The 26,860-nt window shown below is 35.6% G+C and overlaps 1 protein-coding gene across 1 annotated transcript in view; it reads left to right on the forward strand.

Moving 5' to 3' along the window:
* The first annotated feature begins 3,909 nt into the window (after positions 1–3,909).
* Positions 3,910–26,860, forward strand: part of MFAP1 (microfibril associated protein 1) — a 637,732-nt gene continuing 614,781 nt past the window's right edge. Inside the window, exon 1 of the mRNA XM_044077701.1 lies at positions 3,910–4,128. Coding sequence (XP_043933636.1) covers positions 4,032–4,128 — 97 coding nt within the window. The 5' untranslated portion in view covers positions 3,910–4,031. The remainder of the gene's footprint in view (positions 4,129–26,860) is intronic.

Genomic DNA, 26,860 nt, shown 5'->3' on the forward strand with positions numbered 1-26,860 from the left:
CTGTCCCTCCAGCATGTCCTATTTATTTCTGTGCTGAGGTTCAAGTCCCTGGAGCATGTAGCTCTAAGGGATTTGGATTTCTTGAGGTGGAGCATGTCCATTAATTCTGGGTTGGACATGGCTTTATACGTCAGACACAGATCGCCCCTGAGTAGGCGGTACGCAACTCGGTAGAGCTGGAGTTTCTTTAGCCGAAGTGCATAGGGCATCTGTTTGAGTCCCTTGATTCTCTTGGTGAGGTACTTTTGGGGTCTTTCCAGTTGCTGCAGGTGTCAGGTAAGGTACATCCCAAATGGGGCATTGCATTCAATTATGGGCTTGATAAGTGATGAGTAGAGGGGCACAATGACCTCTCTTGATCTAGATGTGAACCCTTTCGTGATAATGTGGGCTATATAGAAGGTCTTTCCTTGTCAAAGGAGAGATTACTAACTACTTGGGTCCCCAAGTCCCTAATTACTTCTTCCGTACTTAATGGATTACCACCTATGTGGTAATTTGTGGGCAATTTGTTTTTCCCAAAGGGGATGACAATGCACTTTTTGGAATTTAGCTTTAGGCCATGGCTCTGGCACCAATTATCCGTCTCTGTGAGACCCTTTTGGAGGATGCTCGTGTCAGCCGGAGAGTCGATTATGGCACCCAGTTTGCAGTCATCTGCGAACTTTGTCAGCCATTGTCCACCCGTGTTAGCCTGTACCTCAGAGAAATATATACCAAGCAAAAGGGGTCCCAGGACTGAGCCTTGTGGGACGCCACTTGTAACTGGTTTAGAGTCTGACATGGCACCTGCAATTCTGACCATGTGGGTTCTATCCCTGAGCCAGTTTGCAACCCATCTTGTGACATAGGGGTTGATATTTAAGCTGGTGAGCTTATTTATGATGCCCGAGTGGGATATTGTGTCGAAGGCTTTTGCGAGGTCCAGGTAGGCAGTGTGGACTACCTTCCCTTCATCTATGGCTTTGGTAACAGTTTCAAAGAAGTCGACCAGGTTCAAGAGGCAAGATCTGCCCTTAACAAAGCCGAATTGGGTAGGATCCAGTTTCTGGAGGTTTCCAATGTCCTTATTTATGATTTCCATGATGATACGCTCCATAGCCTTGCAGACCAGGCTGGTCAGGCTTATAGGGCGATAGTTTCCGGGGTCTGTTGTGGCACCACCTTTGTGGAGCGGGACCACTGTTGCTGTACGCCATTCCTTGGGTACATATCCTGTAGTAAGGCTGAGATTGAACAGTGTCTTTAAGTGAGGGTTTAGTTCTCCTTGGAGCTCATGTAAGACGCAGCCCGGGACACCATCTGGTCCCACTGATGCTGTGTTTTTTGCTTTGGAGAGGGCAGCTCTCACTTGTGCATCTGTGATCACAGGGAGGCTACATTCTGCTGGGATAGACATTTGCTGTTTTGGAGGGGAAGGTGGGGGGGGGAGAAGTTTGCACTGAACCTTTCTGCCAGAATGTTGGCAATGTCTGTGGGTTCAGTGTATTTTTTGTCATTTTCAACTAACTCAGAGCATATCTGGGAGTTGCCTCCCAGGTTTCTGACATAACTAAAGAAGGCCTTGTGATTATCCTTAGTGTCTTGTGCAATTTTTCTTTCGAAGCTTGCCTTAGATGATTTTATGAGGGATCGTAGTTTCTTGCTAGTAATGATCAGAGACGCCTTCCCTTTTTGGGATTTTGCTCTATCATGTCGTAGCTTCCTCCTTCTGTTATATAGCTTATTTATGGCTGGGCTCCACCAGACAGGTCTCCTGCCTTTGGAGGAGTGAGTCTTGGTTTTATTTGGGATAGCATGCTCCATGCATTCCTGTAGGTGTCCATAGAATGCTTTTGGAAAGGATTCTGCGGTTTGGGCCGTAGTTTCCACTGGCCGGGGGCCTTTGAAAGATTTCACCTCGGTTTTGAGAAGTGTGAAGTTTGCTTTTGAGAAGTTCTTCACTGTGGTTTCCTTGGCTGGGGGTGGGGACGGAATATGGATGCCCAGTGAGATTAATTTATGGTCTGATCTTACCAATGAGGGGTATACCTCTGGTGTGGAACATAGAGACCCCATGTTGGTGATGACCAGGTCCAATATGTTTTCCCCTCTTGTGGGAGTGGTGACCAGTTGTTCCATAGCATTTGAGTTTATACATTCTAGGAACCGTTGGGTGAGGGTGTTTGGGCTTGAGTAGTTTTCCAATCAATGTTTGGGTAGTTGAAATCACCCAATATAATGGTGTTATAATGGTACTTCCTTCTATAACCCTAACATAAACACCCACTCTCATACTAAGACATCATTCAATTTCCTTTCATTGTGTCTGATCATGTAATCTCTAATATTTCTTTTACATATCTTATTAGAATGGTCTCAGGTCTCTTTTGTTGCATACTAACCTATGTAATATAATATGACTAATGAGTTTTTCATCACACATTTTCTCCATCTAATGTTATTGTTTCTCATTGTACTCTAATATGAATCATATATTCAAGATTTGTCTCATTATGTTTTTTTTTTCACTCCTATGTTTCGTAGTGTTAGGATGCTTTGTGATTTAAAATATCTGTAATTAATTTTTGATAGATTGTGAGGAGTGTAGCACTGAGTCGACAGAGATGGTGACAGTTAACACAACACCCCAGTCCCATGTAGAAAATGGGGAAAAGTGGCTTGATGATTATGATGCGCACATTATACTCTATACAAACTCATTACATACATGGCCATATTTCAGAAGATTTAGTCTCAGAGTCTGGTGTAAACCTGTCCAATTCCAAGACTTGTAATAATTGACTAACTCTGGTGTAAGGCCTATCTATAAAGGAGGCTTACACTAGGAGCCAGATTCCAAAAGAATTGCTATCAGTGTAAGTGACTAACTCTGGTGTAAGGCCTATGTATGAAGCAGGCTTACACTTGGGGCTAGATTCCAAATGACTTGGTATCAGTGTAAGTGGTTTACTCCATCAACTAAGTCACTTACATTGACAGCAAGTCTTTTGGAATCTAGCCTAGTTGCAAGACTGTTTTATAATCAGGGGCACATTTTTTTAAATATTAACAGTGATATCTTCAGAAGTTGACTGAATGAGAGGATATGAATTAACACATTTCCTGGAGTAAATCAAGTCCAGAATTCCAATTATTGTCATTATTTGTTATGTGTAATCCACCATCTTATCTCCCCCGATCACCAATTTAGTGAAAGATTAGGCAAGACACAACAATACTTTGAGATCAAACCAGGGTCCGTTAGGGGGTACAGTATCTTAACTATTACACGCCAGTACAAATGTCAAAAGTAAACATTCTATTTGAGCTGAATGTGAGGAGATTGTTTTCAGAAAGAAAACAGCTCTGTTGCTTCTGCAAAAGTGTAGCTAGAAATTTCACGTAAAACCAACAACACTGCATTTGCGCTGCTACTGCTTCTGTTCAACTACAGATGCTCTCTCTCTCTCTTTGTTATGTTACACCATGTAAGGTGTTTAAACTTTTCGTTGAGTACATAATACCTAGCAAACGAGAGCCAGTTCCAGTAAACACAAAAGGACCAGACGAATGGAAAACGCACATCTCAGTCTCTCACCATTAAAAATCATCGCAGGAGTCCAACTTAAGACTAATTTTCTTATTTTTTTTTCAGAATAAAAGGCCGTCTACACATAATCCCTCTAATAACAAATTTGTTTATGACAATAACTCATTCATTATGTAATGTATGCAGCTTTAAATATTTCCAGTTTTAAGAATAAAACTTTAATAAAACACACAAAGCTAAATGCTAGGACCTGTACCATCGAAATTTAGAGGCATGATAAAATAAATGCAACAACGTCTACTACCCTAACATTACAATTAATAACCATAACATACAGAAATAACCTTAGCCAGTGTTTATTTAGGAAACGGAAACACGAACCGGAAGTAGTTTCATTTGTGCGTCACTTGTGTCTTTGGATTTATTTATTTTTCACTAGTTATCCATTCCTAGTAAAAAGTTCCATTTGTTTAGAAGAGAGTGTTTGAATTGTCAAGTCATGGCGGCCGCTAATGCTCTTGCTCTGGCGAATTCGCTACTGAAGCAGCCCCCCATCCAGTCTACGGCTGGTGCCGTCCCGGTCCGCAATGAGAAAGGTATATTTTAAAACATTGCAGCTAAGGAGTCCTCAGGCCGGAGAGCGTTTTACATGCTGCTCCAGCTGTAAAGAGGAAACAACGAACAGCTGTATTTGTTAAAATATTGTATCTGTATGTTGTTCATTTAAATATGCATAAAGGAAAATTTAACAGCACTCTTTCGTACGGATTGGTGTACCGTTGTAATAATCAGTGAAAATGTTGCCTTACTCCTTTTGCCCATCCTTGAGTAACAATCACAACCCCCCCAAAGACAGTTTCAAATAAAGCTCTACATATTGCTTTACATTTGCACGTTATTGATTGTCTGGAAACGTTATGGAGTTGTTTTAATCTGTTTTTGTTTGGACAGCTGTACCAAGTTTTCATTTTGGTTGTATGCAAGCCGTCCATTGATTAACGTCACTCCTGTTCTGTATGCTGCTTTTCCAGTTAAACGTGTATCCATATCTGTCGGACGAACTTGTTTATTTGTTCTGTCATTAATACTATTAATTTCGTATAGCATAGTAATTTTGTTGCTACTGAATAAAGTTGTCAGACTTTAAAACATCACAGCCTAATGCACGAACTGGTAGTGCTTTTCCTTTGCATAGCTTTTATACAGTGCCATAATTGTACTCTGACTTAGGGAAAGAAGATGACTTCTTGTAGAGAGGTGCTTCCTCTATTTTGTTAACCATAATGAAGTGCTGTTAAGCTGTACTCTTTTGCTATAAAGATAACCATGGCTGGTGTCTCCCACCCCAGGACAGCACTGCGAAGCTAAATAACAGCTTTAAAAGCTATTGGTCTCTAAAAGACAGGAACAGAATGTTGCAGAGTGAAGTGTCTTGCCACCTTTTAAAGTCTGTCATTCTTCAGAGTGACACTTCACTTTTGCCCACAGTCTGCGGCAGCACTGTTTTTGGTTATCAAAGCTGTAAGACACTTAAGATCCAATGCTTTTATTTTTTTCTGTAAGAGGTAGAATATGGAAATGATAAAGTTTTGTGCTACATAGTAATATGACTGGGTCTGCCCCAGAGTGAAGCAATGCTCTCAAAGTTAGTCTCTTGATATCAATGTCCAAAACAACTTTAGTGTGACTGAAGACAAAATCATAATCCTCTTTAACCATTTGATAGGGACCACTTGGCGCAAACACATGTAGTTATTTAAATTTAAAAAGTAAAATTAAGGGGATTTTCAAACTGATAGTGCACATTTACTTGACACATTTACTTGATTTCATTGGAGTGGGTTGTGCAGTATAGTCTTACTTAATACTACTAGAATTAACAGCTCTTAAAGTTATACTTTTGCATTTTTCATAGGCAGTAATTATTCTGTGTACCACACCCAAGCTCTTCTATTCCTGAATGAGACAGTATTAGGTTAGTTAATCAGCACTGGTCAGTAAGTGTATGAGACGGAAGAAGGACAAGTTGCTTCCTGATAGCCTTACTCCGAAATGTCAATACTCAGCCTGTCATGTGGCCCATGCATTTCTTAAAGGAATTCTACTCTACTTTATTTGAAAAATACTATACTTCTAACAATGTGATACGTTTTCTATAGTACAATTTTTTTTTGTAAAATGTATCGCTGCTCCATAGTAATGAGTTGTAATGTAACATGCAACTATAATTTTGAAATCCCAAAACAAATGGACTTTATCCAGAACTGTAGGCATCATGTGCAGTCAACTGAGTGGTTTCATGAGAAGGCAGTAGTATATAGTATGGGATATAGATTCACCTTCCATATCAGCAGAATCAGAAGGTAACAATTAATTCACTGGCCTATTCACTGTCTCAGAAGTACCATCAGGAGCAGAAGTTGTAGACTTGGCTCTTTCTTTAGTTAAGTACAGTTTTGCAGGTTTTTATGATGGCGTCTGACACCTCCAGACTGGTTCTGTCCATCTGACCCTGTGGCAAGAAATTTTTTTTCTTCCTTTTTGGACTTGCATTCCTTCCTCTTGCATTTTGTAGGGTCTTGGACTCTGGTGAGAACTCAATACTGTTTTTATTTAGTTGGTTAGTTAACATTTGTTTACCAGGAAAGTCCAACTGGGAACAGTGCCCAGGGAGAAATGCTCAAGATACATGCTTTGGAATGTGGGAGGAAACCAGAGCACCCAGAAAAAACCCACGCCAGTGCAGGGAGGATATGCAGACTCCTTACAGAAGGCACCCCAGCTGAGAATCTAACCGGAGGGAACCTCTTTCTGTGAGGCAACGATGCTAACTGCTGCACTACTGCATTGCTGTTGATTGACTGTGGGCTTTTTTACCAAAAGTTTGATCCAGTGTCACATTGACACGCTTTCTTTCCTTTAACAAAGTTTCTAGCACTGCTGTAACTTAAGTTGCCATTCCTTCAGCAGTTTTGTAGTTTGCATTTTATTCCCTGGTACCAACAGACTAACAGATGCAGGTAGTTTATAGCTTTCTTCAGTTCAGTAATTGTGAAGGCGATAAACCTCCAGTTTGTAGTTGCATATTTTTTTGTGCATTAGTGCTAAGTGAGTGGACATTTAATTTAGTCCATCATATTTTTAATAAGTCTGTGTCGTACATTGCAGCTGACATTAGATTGAGAATATCCTGGAAACGAATGTGCTGAAACTTGCAAGCTTTTGAAACATTTTGGAACCTATCTCAATTGCCACCTTTAGTTTGGTGATATGATTAGTTATTTGGTTAAAGTTTATTGCTTGAATTTGTTAAAGTTTGTGTAAGCTTTTTGGTGCTGTAGGTTAATTGAAGTTTGTGGATTTATGTGTAAGAATGGAGAGAATTGTCACTGAGGTGAAAATAGACTAGTAGGTCTTGATTCCATTTGAGTGTGTGCTTGAGTCTGAGATGCCTGAGGAACAAGGATAATCTTGAGTTATTGGTTTAAAGATGTCAGTTTCATTGGGTATAATTTTGTGTGAGTTGTGGCAAATTTCTTGCATGTTATCCTTGTATGTAAAATAGCTTGTTAAATAAGAGGGGTAACTATTATGAGTATTTACAGAAAAAAAACGACTGATACCATTACGAGCAATTTACAGAAAAAAATGATACCATCTTAACTTTATGCTTGCACAGCTGAGCGATAAGGGATCAGTTGTTGCAAAATTATGAAGTAATCTCTAGCGCAGCTGTTGGCTTTTGAAGATAGGACTGGAAGACAATATTTGTTATGGGAAGCCAAAGAAAGCAAAAGGTGTTGCTTAGAATATATAAAGATAGGTGTAAATGACAGCACAGACTTTTTCTTCTTTCGGCTTTTCCCGGTTAGGGGTCGCCACAGCGTATCACCTGTCCGTTCATGATTGGCAGTGAAGTTTTACAGTGTCGAGTTGTCAGCCCTGGCGCCCAACCTTCCACAGAAGGCGCACACACGCATGCACTCACGTCTAGGACCAATTTAGAGTGTCCAGTCCACCTACAGCATGTCTTTGGGATGTGGGAGGAAACGCAGACTCCGCACAGAAGGCACCCCAGCCGAGGATCGAACCGGAGAACCTCTTGCTGTGAGGCGGCAACGCTAACCGCTGCACCACCTTGGCAGCCCAAATGACAGCACAGACTGTTTTCTTGATATAGAGCTTGGATATAGGATCAAACATGTCTACTCTCTCTTGGTGTAGACAAGACAGAAAAAAAAGGATGAGCGATGCTGGTAAAGTTTGTGCCATGCTATTGATTTTATATGATAACCTTGATTCAGTTATTAAGAAAAACAATCTTATTTTGAAAGTGAAAGAAATGTCCGATTAAATATTTTTCTTTTGATTGTAATAAAAATATACATTCTAATGCATTAATTCCAAAAGGAGATATAAACAAAAGTATTACTGAAACTTTTTTATGGCACCCAAAATGACATACTACAGCCTTTTCAAATCTCATTAGACAATGGAGTAGGGGTGGGATTGGCTTCCCGAATATCTTGAGTTATTCTTCTTTACAGACCTGCTTGCCTTTAGTAGACAATTTTTATAAATTTCAGTGGCAATCTTTACATATCTCCATATAACAATTTTAAATTAAACTATTCCTCAATCTTTAAATATTGTCAGTAATGAAATATTATGGGTTTTAAAGAAAATTATTTGGTGAGTCCTTATAAAAATGAAATAATTCCAATTACATCAACTTAATAAATGAACAGATTAATTTTTAATAAAAATGCTTGTTTGAAAAATTTGTATTTTTTTCCATTAGCATTTTCTAGAGGTCTTTGTGAAAGCAATTTATATAATTTGATACTTGATTTTTAAAGTCAAAAATCTTATTTTTTTTGGTTTGCTTTGAAGGTAATAAACTATTAACAAGTGATGAAATTTAGATACATTTTTCAAGTAAGATATGAATAAAGAATATAATATATTTTTTCAATAAATAGTGGAAATGAGCCTCTCTTTTGTAAAATAAAGGTTAAAAACTGAAATAAATGCCAAGATCTGAATTATATTAAAGTGTTCGTCTTTGTTGTAATATTTATTGGAAGAGCTGTAAAATATTTAAACAGAGTAATTGTAACACCATATAAGTTGAATAAAATGTGTAAGTCTAATTATTTACTTATGTTGGAGATGCAAAAACAATTAAAAGCTGACAGTCATTTTCAGATGTGCAAAAAAACAAAATAATTTTGGAAGTAGTTTGATTAATTCTTTCATGGTTTTATTTTGACTAATGCAGCAATATAAGTACAGACCAATAAAAGTAATTATTTTAAATGGGGGAAAAAGAAACTGCACCTCTTTTCAATGATTTTGTGAATTTAGCTACTTTAGTATGTCAGTAATCCAAGTGGTGTAAAAGCCTAAAACAGCCAACCACACCAAACAAATCAAAACCACGAAGTTTGCTGTTAAATAGGCTACGTGCTCAAGAAAATCCAAAGTAGCAAATGGAAAATTCCACTTTATTAGAACAAAAACACTAACGCTCTTCAACTAAGGGGATGATAGGAGAAGAAATTTTTGGACATATGGGGGGAAAAGGGGAAGAGGGAGATTCAATTACTAGAAACCCTCACCCATTATGAAGTAGTTCAGGAAAATGGTGTATACCACACAATTGAGACACATCATGTCACAGGAAGCAATCAAGATATTAGCTTTATTTCTAGTTTGAATGATGTAATGAATACAGGTGTAGAAGACGACTCAAATATAAATTTTAGAAACGACAATTATAACCTAAATAATGAGGATAATAACCTAAATAATGAGGATAATAATATTATCAGAGAAAATGCCAAAAATAGTTATGAAGGTTTTTCTATATATAACTTTAGTAATTATATCCTTGATAAAAATCATTTTAGTCTATTTAGTAAAGGACTAAAATACATTCCATCAAAAAAAGGAGACACAGCTAATACTATAATAGATATGAAACTTTTTTTAAGAAAAATTAATTTAACCATTTTAGCCTCTAGAGTAGGGTTTGCTAATCATAAAGAGAATATAGAGAATAAAGAAAGTAGGGTATTGAGTAAGAAATCAACATACAACCCCCCCCTATTACCACAAATTAAGAATTTGGAGATGAAAATGGAAAATGAAATAAGGAAGAAAAATGATAGAAAAGGGAATTACTATCATTACAATTTAACAAGGGAAGAAAATAAATTTCTTAAAGAAATTGCTGATGATAAAACAGTAAGAATTATGAAACCTGATAAAGGGGGTGGGTTAGTAATTATGGATAAAATTTTATATGAGGCAAAAATGAATACTATTTTAAATAATGAGGAGATTTATTGTGTAGCCTCAAAACAGGAGGTTGAGATGGCACATAAAAAAATAGATATATTAATTGATGATTTGCACATAGAGAATGTCATTGATATTAAAACTGTTAACTATTTGAAAGTGAAGAAACCTAGGGTAGCAACTATCTTCGGCATACCCAAAATACATAAAAACCAGGAGGATCCTCCTTTAAGACCTATTGTGTCAGCGTCTGGAGCAATGACAGTTCCTTTAGCTAAGTACGTTGACACAAAAGCAAAACACATTTGGGTTAATAAAAGTGTTATTTTGAAGGACTCCTGGGATTTTTTAAGAGAAATAACCGCCGAAATATATAAGGAAGAAATTATTTTCATAACTATAGATATAGTTGATTTGTTCTCTTGTATTCCACACAATGAAGGGATGAAATTATTTGAAGAAAGTATATTTTTAGATGGGAATATGACTCAAGAGGAAAAAATAGCTACTGTCAGTTTTATGGATGTAATCTTGAAAAACAACTACCTAATTTTTAATGGGGAATACTTTAAACAAAAATCTGGAGTTTCAATGGGAGCAGCCTGCGCCCCCACATATGCGAACTTAGTACTCTCGAGATGGGAAGAGAAATATATAATAAATTCCAAATATAAAGACAAATGGTTATTATACCATAGATATTTGGATGACATGGTTATGTTCTGGGTAGGAAATAATAATGATTTTTTTGAATTTATGAATTATTTAAACACTACTACTAGTTTCTTGAAATTTACCTATACAATAAACAAAGAAACTTTAAATTATTTAGATGTGGAGATATACAAGCATAAAGGTAATCTTGAAACTAAAGTTTATAGAAAATCTACCTATGTAAACTCATTCTTACACTTTGGAAGTGCACACCCCTTTCACAATAAGAAAAATATTATTAAAGGGCAATTTGTGAGGGGGTGTAGGATGACGAGCAGACAAGAGGATTTCTATGACGAATGTGAAAGATTAGAAAATATGTTTTTGGAAAAAGGGTACCCCATAGACTTTATAAGAAACATAAGGAATGAAGTAGTGTTAGGTAGAACTGGAAGATTTCAACCAATCAAAGGTATAGCCATTAACACAATAAGTGTCCCAGATAACGAGGGAACTCTGAATTCTAAAAGTTTGAATGAGGAAGATAGAAACTATCAAAGGAGATTTATATTAGAGTACAATACTTATAATAGAAATATGAGAGAAATACTTAACAGAGAATGGAAAACTTTTTTGACATTTACTGATATTGAGGAAGTTAAAAAGATAACTCCCAAAATTGTTTATAAAAATTCACCTAATATTAGGAACATATTGGAAAGAACAGGGAAAGCTATGAGAACAAATATGGGGGTAATAGTCGGAACGTTTAAGTGTGGTAGATGTCCACAATGCACTTTCATAATTAATAAAAGTGAAATCTATTTGGAGAGTAGAAATAAATTAATAAAAAGTTCTAGTTATTATAATTGCGAAACCCAAAGAGTGGTATACTTAGCCACCTGCCAAAAATGTCAATCCTACTATATTGGAAAGACCGAGAGGCCATTAAAAAAGAGGGTCTATGAGCATACATATGATATCAAAAGAGAAAAAGAAACAAATGCATTGTATAAGCATACTAAAAATTGTTTAGGTGCAACATTTTTGTTCTTTGTATTAGAACAAATTCAAATTGACTCTAGAGGAGGACCATGGGAAGACATACTAGAAAGTAGAGAATTATGGTGGCAGGTGCACTTGGATGCTAGTAGAAGTCCAGGACTAAATGATTTTATATCAATAGGAGCTATACTGAGACTAAAATCAAACAAAATATAAATATTATTAGTATTGCTTGACTTGACACTAGAGGGTGGTTTCATTGTGTGCTTTATACGTTTTACATATTATGAACTACACACATTTTAAGTATTTGTCACTCTGTGTCTCTTTTGTGTGATTTTATTTTGACAAGGTTTTCTTTTTGATAAGTTTTGTATGTAATTAATTAATGTAGATTTTTTAATAAATAATAAAAAATAATAAAAAATAAATAAACCTAATAGGTAGGGTTTACAGGGTGCCCTGAATAGCCTACTGGTGTATATATATTTCTAACCACTATTTATTATTTAGGGCACTACTTTTAGAATACATTATTGTTGGTAATTTTATGATGTCTATATATTTATATTTATATTTATAAATATATAAGATATTTAAGTTATATATATTTTTATATTAAATTATTATGATGAAATTTTGCACATGCAAGTTTGCACATTTAGATAGACTATTTACATACACTTTTGATGCGTTTTTAACCAATAGTTTTTATCAAGGTGTTTTTATTTAAGTAGGTTTATTACTATTACTATTTATATTTATGTATTTTGAAACATTTACCTATATTGTGTCCACTTACATATAATACATTTCTTTAGAGCAGTGGGTTGATTTGTGGCTTGATTATAAACAACATAGCTATAATTGACGTCCGTCTTTGAACGGAGATCCATTCTTCTTAGCTGATTTTGCACATTTAGTTAGATTATGTAGTTTACATTTTTGTGTTTTAATAGATATGTGTTGATTTTAATTGACGCTTGCATTTCTCATGTATTATGAACATTTGAGTGTTTACTGTTTGGATGTCCGTATTTAGAAAGGAATTTAATGTATACGGAGGTGTTTCTTCAATGGTTGACGTAACACTCATGAATACTCATGAATATTTATGAGTATGTAAAGCTGATTTTTTTTTTAAATGTTGAGAACAAATATCATTGGTACCTTTCCTTAATTAGAAGAGGAATAGGGTGTATATATATGTATTCTTTGCACAACTTCCACACATCTGATGAAGTCTCGCTTAGTCGAGACGAAAACGCATAATATTGTTGTTTTATTTGAAGAGCGTTAGTGTTTTTGTTCTAATAAAGTGGAATTTTCCATTTGCTACTTTGGATTTTCTTGAGCACGTAGCCTATTTAACAGCAAACTTCGTGGTTTTGATTTGTTTGGTCTGGTTGGCTGTTTTAGGCTTTTACACCACTTGGATTACTGGTTTACTTTTAGTGAGTGCTCAGTGAATTACGAGTAGCACCCTGCCGCTTTTGTAACATGAGTTCTGACGGGCAGGAAGAGCTTGGCTTGACCAGGAAGTTAATTGGTCAGCTCACTGAACTGGTGAATTTACTTACGCCAATTTGTTCGAGCGTTTTACAATTGCGAAGCGAGGAGAAAGGAAAAGGAACCGAAGGGTTTATCCAGCAGCAAAACAAAAGGAAACGGGGGCTTATTGGCGAGAGCGAGGAAGCCGGCGACCCAGGAAATTCATTAACTTCAGAATTTGATCCTCGCAATACACCGAACGTTTTTGGTGAAGGAAGTAACAGTTCCAGTTTGAAAGGAACGTCACATAAGGATTTAGGAGCCAGACCTAAAATTACATCAGGTACTTTTAACAATGTCTTAACCACTAATGAGTGGTTACAAAAAAGCTTTAACTTTCAAAGTTCTGATAATAAGCGGAAAAGTGTTGCCGACGGCGACACTTATAGTACTAAACTGGACAAACTATACAAGTTAATGTTACAATATAAAACATGTATTATAGAGAATGCTTACTTAAAAGAATGTATCAAGAAAGAAATAGTCCCGAAGGGACTGCGTATTTGTAAATACCCCAATAATGTGCAAATGGGGACTGTTTTTTATGAAAATCTATTGAAATCATTTAACAGATGTGGATTGGAAGTTGTGCAACACATTATTGATGAAAATGAAAGAAAATTGACACTTTTGGATAGGGACATTATGGAAATTGATTTATGTATCAAAAGTGATATGATTTTTAGTATTAAGGAGGAAAAAGAGAAATATTTTAAAATTAGAAGTAATATAGATCTGAAATGTGAAGAAATTATACAACGTAAGTGGAATAAACTAAATAGGGACATATATGAATATGCAAACGACATAAGTTACCCGAAACCTATTAAGGGACACATTATATAGGTAATAAGAATTATAATAATAATAATAATAATAACAATACTTATAGGGGGAAATATAGAAGGGATGAGGGTACGACCTACAACAAGGACATAATAGATGAACAAATATACGATATTGAATTTCCACCCCTAGGAAATGAAAACCATGAAATATTCTCTGATGAAGGGGATGATAGGAGAAGAAATTTTCGGACATATGGGGGGAAAAGGGGAAGAGGGAGATTCAATTACTAGAAACCCTCACCCATTATGAAGTAGTTCAGGAAAATGGTGTATACCACACAATTGAGACACATCATGTCACAGGAAGCAATCAAGATATTAGCTTTATTTCTAGTTTGAATGATGTAATGAATACAGGTGTAGAAGACGACTCAAATATAAATTTTAGAAACGACAATTATAACCTAAATAATGAGGATAATAACCTAAATAATGAGGATAATAATATTATCAGAGAAAATGCCAAAAATAGTTATGAAGGTTTTTCTATATATAACTTTAGTAATTATATCCTTGATAAAAATCATTTTAGTCTATTTAGTAAAGGACTAAAATACATTCCATCGAAAAAAGGAGACACCGCTAATACTATAATAGATATGAAACTTTTTTTAAGAAAAATTAATTTAACCATTTTAGCCTCTAGAGTAGGGTTTGCTAATCATAAAGAGAATATAGAGAATAAAGAAAGTAGGGTATTGAGTAAGAAATCAACATACAATCCCCCCTTTTACCACAAATTAAGAATTTGGAGATGAAAATGGAAAATGAAATAAGGAAGAAAAATGATAGAAAAGGGAATTACTATCATTACAATTTAACAAGGGAAGAAAATAAATTACTTAAAGAAATTGCTGATGATAAAACAGTAAGAATTATGAAACCTGATAAAGGGGGTGGGTTAGTAATTATGGATAAAATTTTATATGAGGCAAAAATGAATACTATTTTAAATAATGAGGAGATTTATTGTGTAGCCTCAAAACAGGAGGTTGAGATGGCACATAAAAAAATAGATATATTAATTGATGATTTGCACATAGAGAATGTCATTGATATTAAAACTGTTAACTATTTGAAAGTGAAGAAACCAAGGGTAGCAACTATCTTCGGCATACCCAAAATACATAAAAACCAGGAGGATCCTCCTTTAAGACCTATTGTGTCAGCGTCTGGAGCAATGACAGTTCCTTTAGCTAAGTACGTTGACACAAAAGCAAAACACATTTGGGTTAATAAAAGTGTTATTTTGAAGGACTCCTGGGATTTTTTAAGAGAAATAACCCCCGAAATATATAAGGAAGAAATTATTTTCATAACTATAGATATAGTTGATTTGTTCTCTTGTATTCCACACAATGAAGGGATGAAATTATTTGAAGAAAGTATATTTTTAGATGGGAATATGACTCAAGAGGAAAAAATAGCTACTGTCAGTTTTATGGATGTAATCTTGAAAAACAACTACCTAATTTTTAATGGGGAATACTTTAAACAAAAATCTGGAGTTTCAATGGGAGCAGCCTGCGCCCCCACATATGCGAACTTAGTACTCTCGAGATGGGAAGAGAAATATATAATAAATTCCAAATATAAAGACAAATGGTTATTATACCATAGATATTTGGATGGCATGGTTATGTTCTGGGTAGGAAATAATAATGATTTTTTTGAATTTATGAATTATTTAAACACTACTACTAGTTTCTTGAAATTTACCTATACAATAAACAAAGAAACTTTAAATTATTTAGATGTGGAGATATACAAGCATAAAGGTAATCTTGAAACTAAAGTTTATAGAAAACCTACCTATGTAAACTCATTCTTACACTTTGGAAGTGCACACCCCTTTCACAATAAGAAAAATATTATTAAAGGGCAATTTGTGAGGGGGTGTAGGATGACGAGCAGACAAGAGGATTTCTATGACGAATGTGAAAGATTAGAAAATATGTTTTTGGAAAAAGGGTACCCCATAGACTTTATAAGAAACATAAGGAATGAAGTAGTGTTAGGTAGAACTGGAAGATTTCAACCAATCAAAGGTATAGCCATTAACACAATAGGTGTCCCAGATAACGAGGGAACTCTGAATTCTAAAAGTTTGAATGAGGAAGATAGAAACTATCAAAGGAGATTTATATTAGAGTACAATACTTATAATAGAAATATGAGAGAAATACTTAACAGAGAATGGAAAACTTTTTTGACATTTACTGATATTGAGGAAGTTAAAAAGATAACTCCCAAAATTGTTTATAAAAATTCACCTAACATTAGGAACATATTGGAAAGAACATGGAAAGCTATGAGAACAAATATGGGGGTAATAGTCGGAACGTTTAAGTGTGGTAGATGTCCACAATGCACTTTCATAATTAATAAAAGTGAAATCTATTTGGAGAGTAGAAATAAATTAATAAAAAGTTCTAGTTATTATAATTGCAAAACCCAAAGAGTGGTATACCTAGCCACCTGCCAAAAATGTCAATCCTACTATATTGGAAAGACCGAGAGGCCATTAAAAAAGAGGGTCTATGAGCATACATATGATATCAAAAGAGAAAAAGAAACAAATGCATAGTATAAGCATACTAAAAATTGTTTAGGTGCAACATTTTTGTTCTTTGTATTAGAACAAATTCAAATTGACTCTAGAGGAGGACCATGGGAAGACATACTAGAAAGTAGAGAATTATCGTGGCAGGTGCACTTGGATGCTAGTAGAAGTCCAGGACTAAATGATTTTATATCAATAGGAGCTATACTGAGACTAAAATCAAACAAAATATAAATATTATTAGTATTGCTTGACTTGACACTAGAGGGTGGTTTCATTGTGTGCTTTATCGTTTTACATATTATGAGCTACACATATTTTAAGTATTTGTTACTCTGTGTCTCTTTTGTGTGATTTTATTTTGACAAGGTTTTCTTTTTGATAAGTTTTGCATGTAATTAATTAATGTAGATTTTTTTTAATAAATAAAAAAATAATAAAAAATAAACAAACCTAATAGGTAGGGTTTACAGGATGTTCTGAATAGCCTACTGGTGTATATATATTTCTAACCACTATTTATTATTTAGGGCACTACTTTTAGAATACATTATTGTTGGTAATTTTATGATGTTTATATATATATTTATATTTACTTATATATAAGATATTTTAGTTATATATATTAAATTATTATGATGAAATTTTGCACATGCAAGTTTGCACATTTAGATTGACTATTTACATACACTTTTGATGCGTTTTTAACCAATAGTTTTTATCAAGGTGTTTTTATTTAAGTAGGTTTATTACTATTACTATTTATATTTATGTATTTTGAAACATTTACCTATATTGTGTCCACTTACATATAATACATTTCTTTAGAGCAGTGGGTTGATTTGTGGCTTGATTATAAACAACATAGCTATAATTGACGTCCGTCTTTGAACGGAGATCCATTCTTCTTAGCTGATTTTGCACATTTAGTTAGATTATAGAGTTTACATTTTGTGTTTTAATAGATATGTGTTGATTTTAATTGATGCTTACATTTCTCATGTATTATGAACACTTTAAGTGTTTACTGTTTGGATGTCCGTATTTAGAAAGGAATTTAATGTATACGGAGGTGTTTCTTCAATGGTTGACGTAACACTCATGAATACTCATGAATATTTATGAGTATGTAAAGCTGATTTGTTTTTTTAAATGTTGAGAACAAATATCATTGGTACCTTTCCTTAATTAGAAGAGGAATAGGGTGTATATATATGTATTCTTTGCACAACTTCCACACATCTGATGAAGTCTCGCTTAGTCGAGACGAAAACGCATAATATTGTTGTTTTATTAGAAGAGCGTTAGTGTTTTTGTTCTAATAAAGTGGAATTTTCCATTTGCTACTTTGGATTTTCTTGAGCACGTAGCCTATTTAACAGCAAACTTCGTGGTTTTGATTTGTTTACTTTAGTATGTCACAGAAAAATGCTATTTCTTCAATAAGATTACAGAAGAGAAACTATGAAGATTGGAAAAAATTGTCATTTATTAGAAAGTTATAAAATTACTTAACCATGTCATTAGTAGAGTAGAATATTTTAAGTTCATACGCAAGTACTAAACAAGCTGCCTTTGCAGGTCATTTTAAACCTAGCCCATTTCCCTTTTTCCTCTAGTTAAACTATTCCATTTGGTTAGAGATTAGCCGTATCTATCCCATGGTCAGTTATGTATTGCATTTAATGAGAATAACTGGGATAATACCATAGATAATTTGAGGGGGCTTGTGCGTGGGATAAAGAATTTAGGAGCTGCCTCTGTCCGGTAGTAGTGCAGTTGTAGGAGAGTATCTCTCTCTGATGTCCTCCCTGTGGTGGAATAAAAGCGCCTTGTTGAAGTTTCAAGTAGTTTATTCGGTTAAGTAGGTAGATGGATGAGTGTTCTAAAACAAGGATACTCTTCCATCGACCTACTTAACTGAATTATTTTGCCCACAGGGACGGCATCGGAAAGAGTTCCCTAAATCTGTTGACTAAAGTGGTTTTATCTGAGTTAATCCTTTGTACAGTGTTTCTTGTTAGTCCTCTCACTCTCTGGGTCATAGGTGGGATACCAGATCTGACTCTAGCTTTCTGGATTGCTTTTGTTTTCATTAGTAGTACAGGAGGCAGTCATTCTGTAAACTTTCTGTTTCCCATCCATAGATCCAAGTTTGGGCTTGAATATGGATAGGAATAAACTTTGATTTATGTGGATGGTGGACAGTGTGTTTCAGAGCAGTTATATCCCCGGTGAGATATACCTCTTCCTCCAAACCATTCTTTTGATGTTGCAGAAAGGTTTAGATCCCTAGACAGTGTATTTCTGATGCCATTTGACTTGCTGGCACAGGGTTGGAGGATGCCTAGTACGCCAGACACAGGTTATCTCTTAGCAGTCTGTAGGATACCGAGTATAGTGACAGGGCTTTGAGTCAGTCTGTGGAGGACATGTTTAAGCCTTGTATCCTTTTAGTAAGGTCTGTGTCGGTGTTCAAGTTGCTGCATGTGTTTGGACAAATGCATGTCAAAGGGGGCATTACAATCAATGGTTCGTCTAATGACATCCTTAAATCTAGACACAATTCCTTTGTTTATAAGCTGTGCAATATAGAAGGACTTTCTTATAACATTGGACATATGTAGGTCAAAAGATCACTGTCCAAGCCAAATCCTGACTAACTAACTAGTTCAACTCTTAGGGCCGTATTGCTGATGTGGTAGTTCCCTCATGTAGATGACTTCAAAAGGATGCAGTAATACATTTTTGACAATTTCAGTCCTTGATTTTGGCACCAGATATTTTTGTGACAAACTTTCCTGCAGGGTGGTTAAGTCATTTGGGGATTTAATGACTGCTCCTAGCTTGCAGTCATCTGCAGAAGCTGGTCAACCAGAGCCTTTTCTTATTGGCTTTTACTTCCAAAAAGTACATGCCAAACAGTAGAGGCACTAGCACAGAACCCTGGTGAATTCCACTGGTGACTGGTATCTTTGTGGAGGTAACTTCCTCTTTTGATTTCCTGCACCCTGTCTGTGAGACGGCTGGTAATCCAACAAGTGAAATAGGGATGTATTCCCAGTTTAGCTTTTCTACTATGCCTGAATGGAGAATTGTCAAAAGCTTTGGCCATGTTGATCAATGCAGTGTGTACCATTTTGCCTTCATCCATTGCTTAGTGACCTTTTCAAAAAAGTCCACCAGATTAAGTATAATTTGACCTTGACAAATCTAACCTGAGACAGGTCCTGTGTTTGGAGATTTCCTGTGTTCTGATTTAGTTCCATGGTAAGTTTTTCCATGGCATTGTATATGAGGCTGATCAGACTAAAGGGTCTGTAATTGCTTGGGTGTGTGTAAGGCCCTTTATGTGGGGAATGACTGTAGTTATTCTCCATTTACTTGGTATAAAATCTGTAGAGAGGCTGAGACTGAACCGTGTTAAGGGTGTAGCTAATCATGCTTAATGCTGTGCAAGATGCATCCAGGCATATTGTCAGGACCCATCAATGCAGTATTTTTAGCTTTCGATAACACTTTTTTAGAACTTGGTCTTGTGTGATAGCCGGAGGCTAGCCAGTTTCAGATCTTCTTGAGGGACAGAAAGAAGGGGGAGAGAGGGGTAAAGTTAGAGCTACATTTATTGCTAGTATGTTCACTAGATCTTCAGACTCACTGTAGGTAAACCTCATTCACAATCAGCTCAGCACATTGAGCTTTTGAGGTTACGAACGGATCTAAAAAAGACCTTGTGATTCTCTATGGCTTGGGCAGATATTTTAGCCTCAAACTTTGCCTTTTTTTTTTTTTTTTTTTTAAACAAAATGTTTTTATTAAATTATCGCTTAATGACATAGGCAGTTATAAATTTGTAAGCCATATTGGCATATTTTTAGTTGCAAACATTATACATCACTTATCTATCCAATCATTGTCAGTCAAACATTAAATAGCTCATTCAAATTCTGCCTTCTTTTAAACTTCATTCCAACTTGAAAATGTTATTCTGCATGTATTGTACTCAGCAAGGCTTTAAAGTCTGCCAAACCATTATACTCCCAATCCTTTCTAACCTCCTCCAGTTGATTTTTATAGTTATCATGCACTATTTTATATGCTCTACTAATTATTCCTTTAACAGCAGCTTCTTTTCTAGATTCTGCTAAAAACTCTGTCAGTGGTGGTCTTTTGCTTAGGATTCCCCTATTTCTTTCTGTTTGCCTATACTCTGCCTTCCCTGTCAAGGATTGGTAACAATCTCTAGCCTGCAGTCCAAATAAATTCTTGGCTTATTCCCATTATCTTACATTTCCCCCTCTAATTATTTGCTGCCAATAGGTTGCTTCAGGCATATTGTTTTATTCTTATGCCATTCTTTCCATGTGGGAGAAATGGACAAATACACAGGCTTTAAAACAGAACTGGAAGCAGTTGCACATCTTGTTGATGGTTGTGACACACTAATGGCAGAGGGCCTGTATACTGAAAGGCAAAATAATATGGCAAGACTGTTGCAGTGGGCATTGTGCAAACTTTACAGTACTGAAGTAACTGAGAAACACTGGAAACATAATCCGCAACTCGTTATAAAGAGCGAAGCTTATATCACATGGGATCACCCATTACCAACAGTTCAAAAAATGGATGAGAGAAAACCAGAAATAGGAGTCCATGAAAAGAAGACAAAAGTAGCATTGATAATTGAAATTGCTACACCCAGTGAATATAGTGTCTTGCGTACAGAGAGAGAGACACACAAAGTCATAAAATATCAAGATTTGCAGGTAGAAATGAGGGCAATGTGGAAAGAAGATAACCAGACAGTTCTAACAGTAGTAGGAGCAATGGGTTTCATAAAAAATAATTTATAGTCGTATTTAGATATGCCACTGATAGATGTAACTCCATATGAAGTCAATTCTAGGCACATTGCAGGTGCTGTGAAAGCACTTCGGCTAATATCAAAGATTGAAACAATAATAATTTAATTAACTTAAGTCATACTTTGACTTAAATATACACAGACTCCATGGCTTCAGAAGTAGAAAATTATTTAATCTCTGTGCAGTCCGTTTGACTCAAAGCAGCAGGCACAAAACAGTTGGCAAGCTGATAAAACACCACAGATTAAAACAGCTTGTAGTACACAAAAATAACTTCCACAGTTAAGCGCTTTCACCTGACACAATGTCAGGCTTACTCGGAACAAATTACTTGTGTTCAAAGTCCCCTATTTATGTAACCAGCAGTTCAAAAGAGCCAGTAAAATTCAATCAATCAGCCCCCAACCCATTTTTTTAAAAAGACAAACACATTCCCACATTGTCAATAGAAAAATGAAAATGCTGTAAGAATGTTAATACATCATAATACACACTGCCCATCACTTTTTCAGTCCCGTTTTGAAATATTGAAACAATTCCATACAGTTTGTAAAACAAAATAATTACTTTATTATTATGAGAATTATAATTTGGCTGATGTCAGTTTGAGGACACTACTGATACTGATGTAAACATTTAGCCTTGGGGGCTTCCCAGCTTCTAACTTGATCTGCCAGAATAATTCCCTGTATTCAAGTTGGGCCTCCCAGTTCCCCCCCCCTCCCCCGGGCATCCATTGTAACTTGCTCTATAACCATAAACTTAAACTTATAGTTAGAGCATGTTTGAGAGTGCTTAAAAAGTGCACTTGTTTCTTTTTCCTTAAAAATATCGTATATATGTTTGTAAATCCTCCTCCTGAGATTCCTCTTCGTCTTTGCGACGTAAAAACTATTACATGATTCACACACAACCAAATAGACCACCCCCAAGGTATAACATGTACAATATCCATTACATTTAACCCTATACCTCCTGGCAGTTAACGTTACCTCATCTTTGTCTATGATATACTTGCATTGATTGCACATTCCACATTTATAGGTACCCACCTTATTTTTCACTGTATTGTGATTAACCATTCCCCTTTCCAATCTTTCCTTTAAATTTATATCTCTCCTTCTAATAAATTGGGGTGTATCCGGTACCAGGTCCCTCATTTCATCCTGTAATCTCAAAATTCCCCAATGTTTCCTGATAATCGCCTCTATTTCCATAGAAGTAGTAGAGTACATGTGAATAAAGGAATTTTCATATTCCACTTGATTGGTATTGTTTTTCTTTTGTACCCCCCCATTCCTAACAGTGGACCATACTTGACCTCCCTGCCTCGAACCACGTCATCAGTCAAACTTTGGACCAAATTTAATGGATAGTTCCTCTGTATAAGCAGTCCTAACTTGTGATGAAATACCCGAGATTCACTACACATTCTTGAAGCTCTGATTAACTGCCCCTTAACAATACCCTTCTTCTGGAAGTTGGGGTGTCCACTCTCATAGTGTAAATATGAGTTGGAGAATGTGTTTCCTGAATATCCGTGACTGAAACAATTATTCCCTGAATCCTTATATGAACGTTGCATCCAAATAGTTTATTTCCTGCGAAGAGACTGTATGTGTAAACCTCAGAAAGGTAGTTGTATTATAGGCCAAAAAGCAGGTCACCTCATCTAACGACCCCTGCCAAAACAAATAAATGTCCAGGAATCTGGAGTAATAAAATATGTTCTTATACCATTCATAATATACATTTTTTCCCAATAATATAATACTAAATTGGCATATGGGGGCACAGGCCGCCTCCATAGCCACTCCACGTTCCTGCCTGTAATATTCCCCATTGAAAAACATGCAATTGTTTGTCAAAAATGTTTCCATAAATTCAGTGATCAAAGTGACAGTATTGGCATCCAAATACTTCACCTCTGTTAGTACCTCCTGGAACCACTCTAAGCCTGTGTTATGTGGGATGCTGGGGAATAATTCCACAACATCCACTGTCACCAAGTACACTGTGTTGCTGTATTTATCGTTTGTAATACTTCTTAAAAAATCCCAAAAGTCCTTGGTAATGTGTCTTATTGATCCCGGAAACCTTTTCAAGTGATGGTCCACGAATACGGCCAAAGGTTCCATAATAGAACCTGCCCCTGAAACTATTGTCCTAAATGCTAGATTCTCAATACCTTTGTGTGTTTTTAGTATTCCAGATATTATTGGAATACGTGGTTTCACAACATGCAAAAATTTAAACATGTTATTGTCTATTGCTCCTTGTAACAGGTGGTCCCTTAAATAATGTATTTTGGCATATGCGATATTTATTTCGTTTTTAGATACTACACTGTATTTCACCTCATCATTCAATATTTCAAACATGTTTGCTTCATAATCTGTCATATACATTAACACAACCCCACCCCCTTGTCTGGTTTCATTACTCTGCATTTATTCTGACATGATTTCTCTACTAAATCCTCCTCCACCTTAGTTAAGTTCTTCACTACGTTCTTTTTCATATTTAATTTCCTAATGTCATTTGCTGCAAGTTCTTCAAAAATCTTCAATACTGGGTTGAGTGGGGGGGGGGGTAAAACTACTAGCTCACCCCAAAACCTGTTTGTCTCTTCTTTTCCCTTTAAATATCAAATTTACACTTAACTTTCTTAAGAACATCTTAACATCCACTAAGGTATTTACTTAGTAAATGGGGTAAAATATTCATTAGTAACCTCTAAATCAGTGTAGTTGAAAATATTAAAGTTACCTTTTGTAACTTTTTTACCTCCCTCCGTGGTAATAATATTCACCTCAGTTCCTACACATTTTAATGTTGTATATATTGCCCCCTCCCTTGACTGTTGTTCCTCATAAAGTTCCTTTTGTTGTTGTTCCATCCATTTAAATTCTCCAGCATTGTTTTTAATTGATTAATTGAGCTGCTTATATAAGGGGAGGTCTACTGTGACTTTTATACAAGGATCTGAAGAAGCTGTAATGGTGAAAGCGCTCATCCGTATGTTATAAGTGCACATTCTTGGAATTAAATTTGGAGTTTTGTTCTTACTTCTGCTGTACTCCGCCTTCTTTGTGACTTAATTATGGTGCTTGGCAAAAAACGATTACTAGAAAATAGAAATGGAAGTCTAAACCAATTGTACTAGAAGTAGTGAATGTAGTAACAGAGATAAAACCAGAACTGAGATCTTTAGAAAAGGGTAGGAGCAAACTACATAGAAAAAATAGGAATTGTGGGAGCAATACATGCAGATGAGGAATGAGGTTTAAAAGAAGGCGGGATTTGAATGAGCTCTGTAATGTTTGACTTAATGACTGGATAGATTAGTGATGTATAATGTTTTGCAGCTAAAATTATGTCAATATGGTTTGTTTTCATTTATATAAATATATGAGTGCATATGTCGTATGTGATTGCCTGTGTCATATGTGATAATTTAATAAAGATGTTTCTTGTTTAAAAAAAAACACACACACAAACAAAACATGCCTACCAAAATTTTTAGACATCTCAGAAACTATACCAAGATTCATGTTAAATCTGGCGAGAAATCGTACTACAGTAATCTTCAACAAAATCATCAAAACAACCTCAAGCCTTTCTGGTCCTCTCTAAATAAGCTATTACACCCTGGCCATACCACCACACACTGTCCTTCTTCAAACAACAGAGTCCATTGCCACTAAGTTCAGCAACCATTTTATCCAGTCAGCTCTGTCACTAATTAATGACCACCTCACTTCATCCCACCATCTTCCATCTATTCTCGAAAGCAACACACTCTTTTTAGTTTTCAGCTCATTCCACCTTCAACCATTAAAAAAAAAATGCTAGCCAAATTAAAATCCGCAACCTCAACTGCTGATAACCTTCCCACTGAAATTCTCAAAATAGGGAAGGCTAGTGCTTCTCAACCTATCTCCATTCTGATCAACTGGTCAATAACTTAAAACTGACCCGTCAATCTGGGAAAAAAAATCCAATATTATATGCCTTCACAAAGAGTTTACAAACTATAGACCTATTGCTATCCTGTCACCCGTCTCAGAAATCCTCCAGAAGTGTATTTGCTCTCAGCTTATGAAACGTGTAACCAAACACAACCTCCTGTCCAACACCCAGAACTCTTTCAGGCCCAACCGCAGTACTATTACTGCTACCCTACTCAACTTCTCTAACATAATAAACCAATACAGAAATGAGGGTAATCTTGTATATTATTGTTATTTTATTTTATTTTTTTTTACTTTTCCTTGACCGTTCCAAACATTTGACAGTGTCCCACCAAAAACTGTTTTCTGTACTTGCAACTCTAGGTCTCACTTAACCCCTCTCTGTTCTGGTTTTACAGTTATTTATACAGTCATCAGACAACTAAATGGCAACATAAAGTTTGTGTTTCAACTAATCTCTACAACACTTGACATTCCAGTACAATACATCGACAATTCAACCCTTATCTGCTCTGCCCCATCCATAACAAAATTACAGGAAATCGCTCAGAAGTCTTTCACTGAAGTTGAAGCATGGCAAAAAAAACCTAACTTGCTGCTTAATGCCGCCAAAAAGAAAAAACTTGTGCTATTTACTCCTAAACAACACCTTAACCAGACACACGCATTTCATATTACCTCCAGTAATAACACACAGATAGAAAACGTAAACCAAGCTAAACTACTTGGAGTCATAATAGTTGATCGCCTTAAATTTGATCACCACATTCTTCCTTCCAACAAGAAAGCTCGCAAAATCTCTGCGTCTTCTATAGGGCCAAACACTACCTGATAAATCAAGCAAGGATTACTTTGGCAGCAACCTGCCTCCTTCCTTCTCTATTGTATGCTTCCCATATTCTTACAAATATCATCACTGTATAAAACTAACTTCCTGCTTTTGCAAAATGGCTAAATTTGCAACCAACCAACTGTTTTAAAACATACCACTGCCTTGCATCAAAACAATTAAACTGGCTTGAACTCCTAAACCAGTTGACATACTCTCAACTAATCTTTGCCCACAACCTATTATACTCTCTAGACAAATTTCCAGCATTACAAAATACTCTACTGTACTATTCATCTTCTAGAGACCTTCTCTCTTGCAATAAACTCTTAGTATGTATCAGACATTCAGCAGTACTGGAGACTGTACTCCCATTATGTGTCAAAACTCTGAAAATGAAATCCTCACACAGTTAAAAAGATAAAGAACTTAAATAGTTTCAGAACTTTGCTTAAACAACTCCTTTGCCAAAGATGACTTTGTTGTTCTTGCTCACCTGGCTAGCTTTACCCAGATTACTTTTTCTAACTCCTACAGCTACTTTCCTTCCCAATCTTTTGTACCCCATCACTCCTCCTTATACTGCACACATTTCCTAAACTTTCTGCTTCTCTACTGCAATGTCCTCTTTTTTTCCATTTAATTTCTCCTTTCATATCTCTCATCAATTTTTAAGCTACGTTACTAATTGTCTGCCTGTAAATATTCTAACCTTAAAAATCAAGTCCAATTTGAT

The sequence above is a fragment of the Protopterus annectens genome, chromosome 7.part0, assembly GCF_019279795.1.
Source record: "Protopterus annectens isolate FY-2018-M chromosome 7.part0, PAN1.0, whole genome shotgun sequence".
Taxonomy (NCBI): domain Eukaryota; kingdom Metazoa; phylum Chordata; order Ceratodontiformes; family Protopteridae; genus Protopterus; species Protopterus annectens.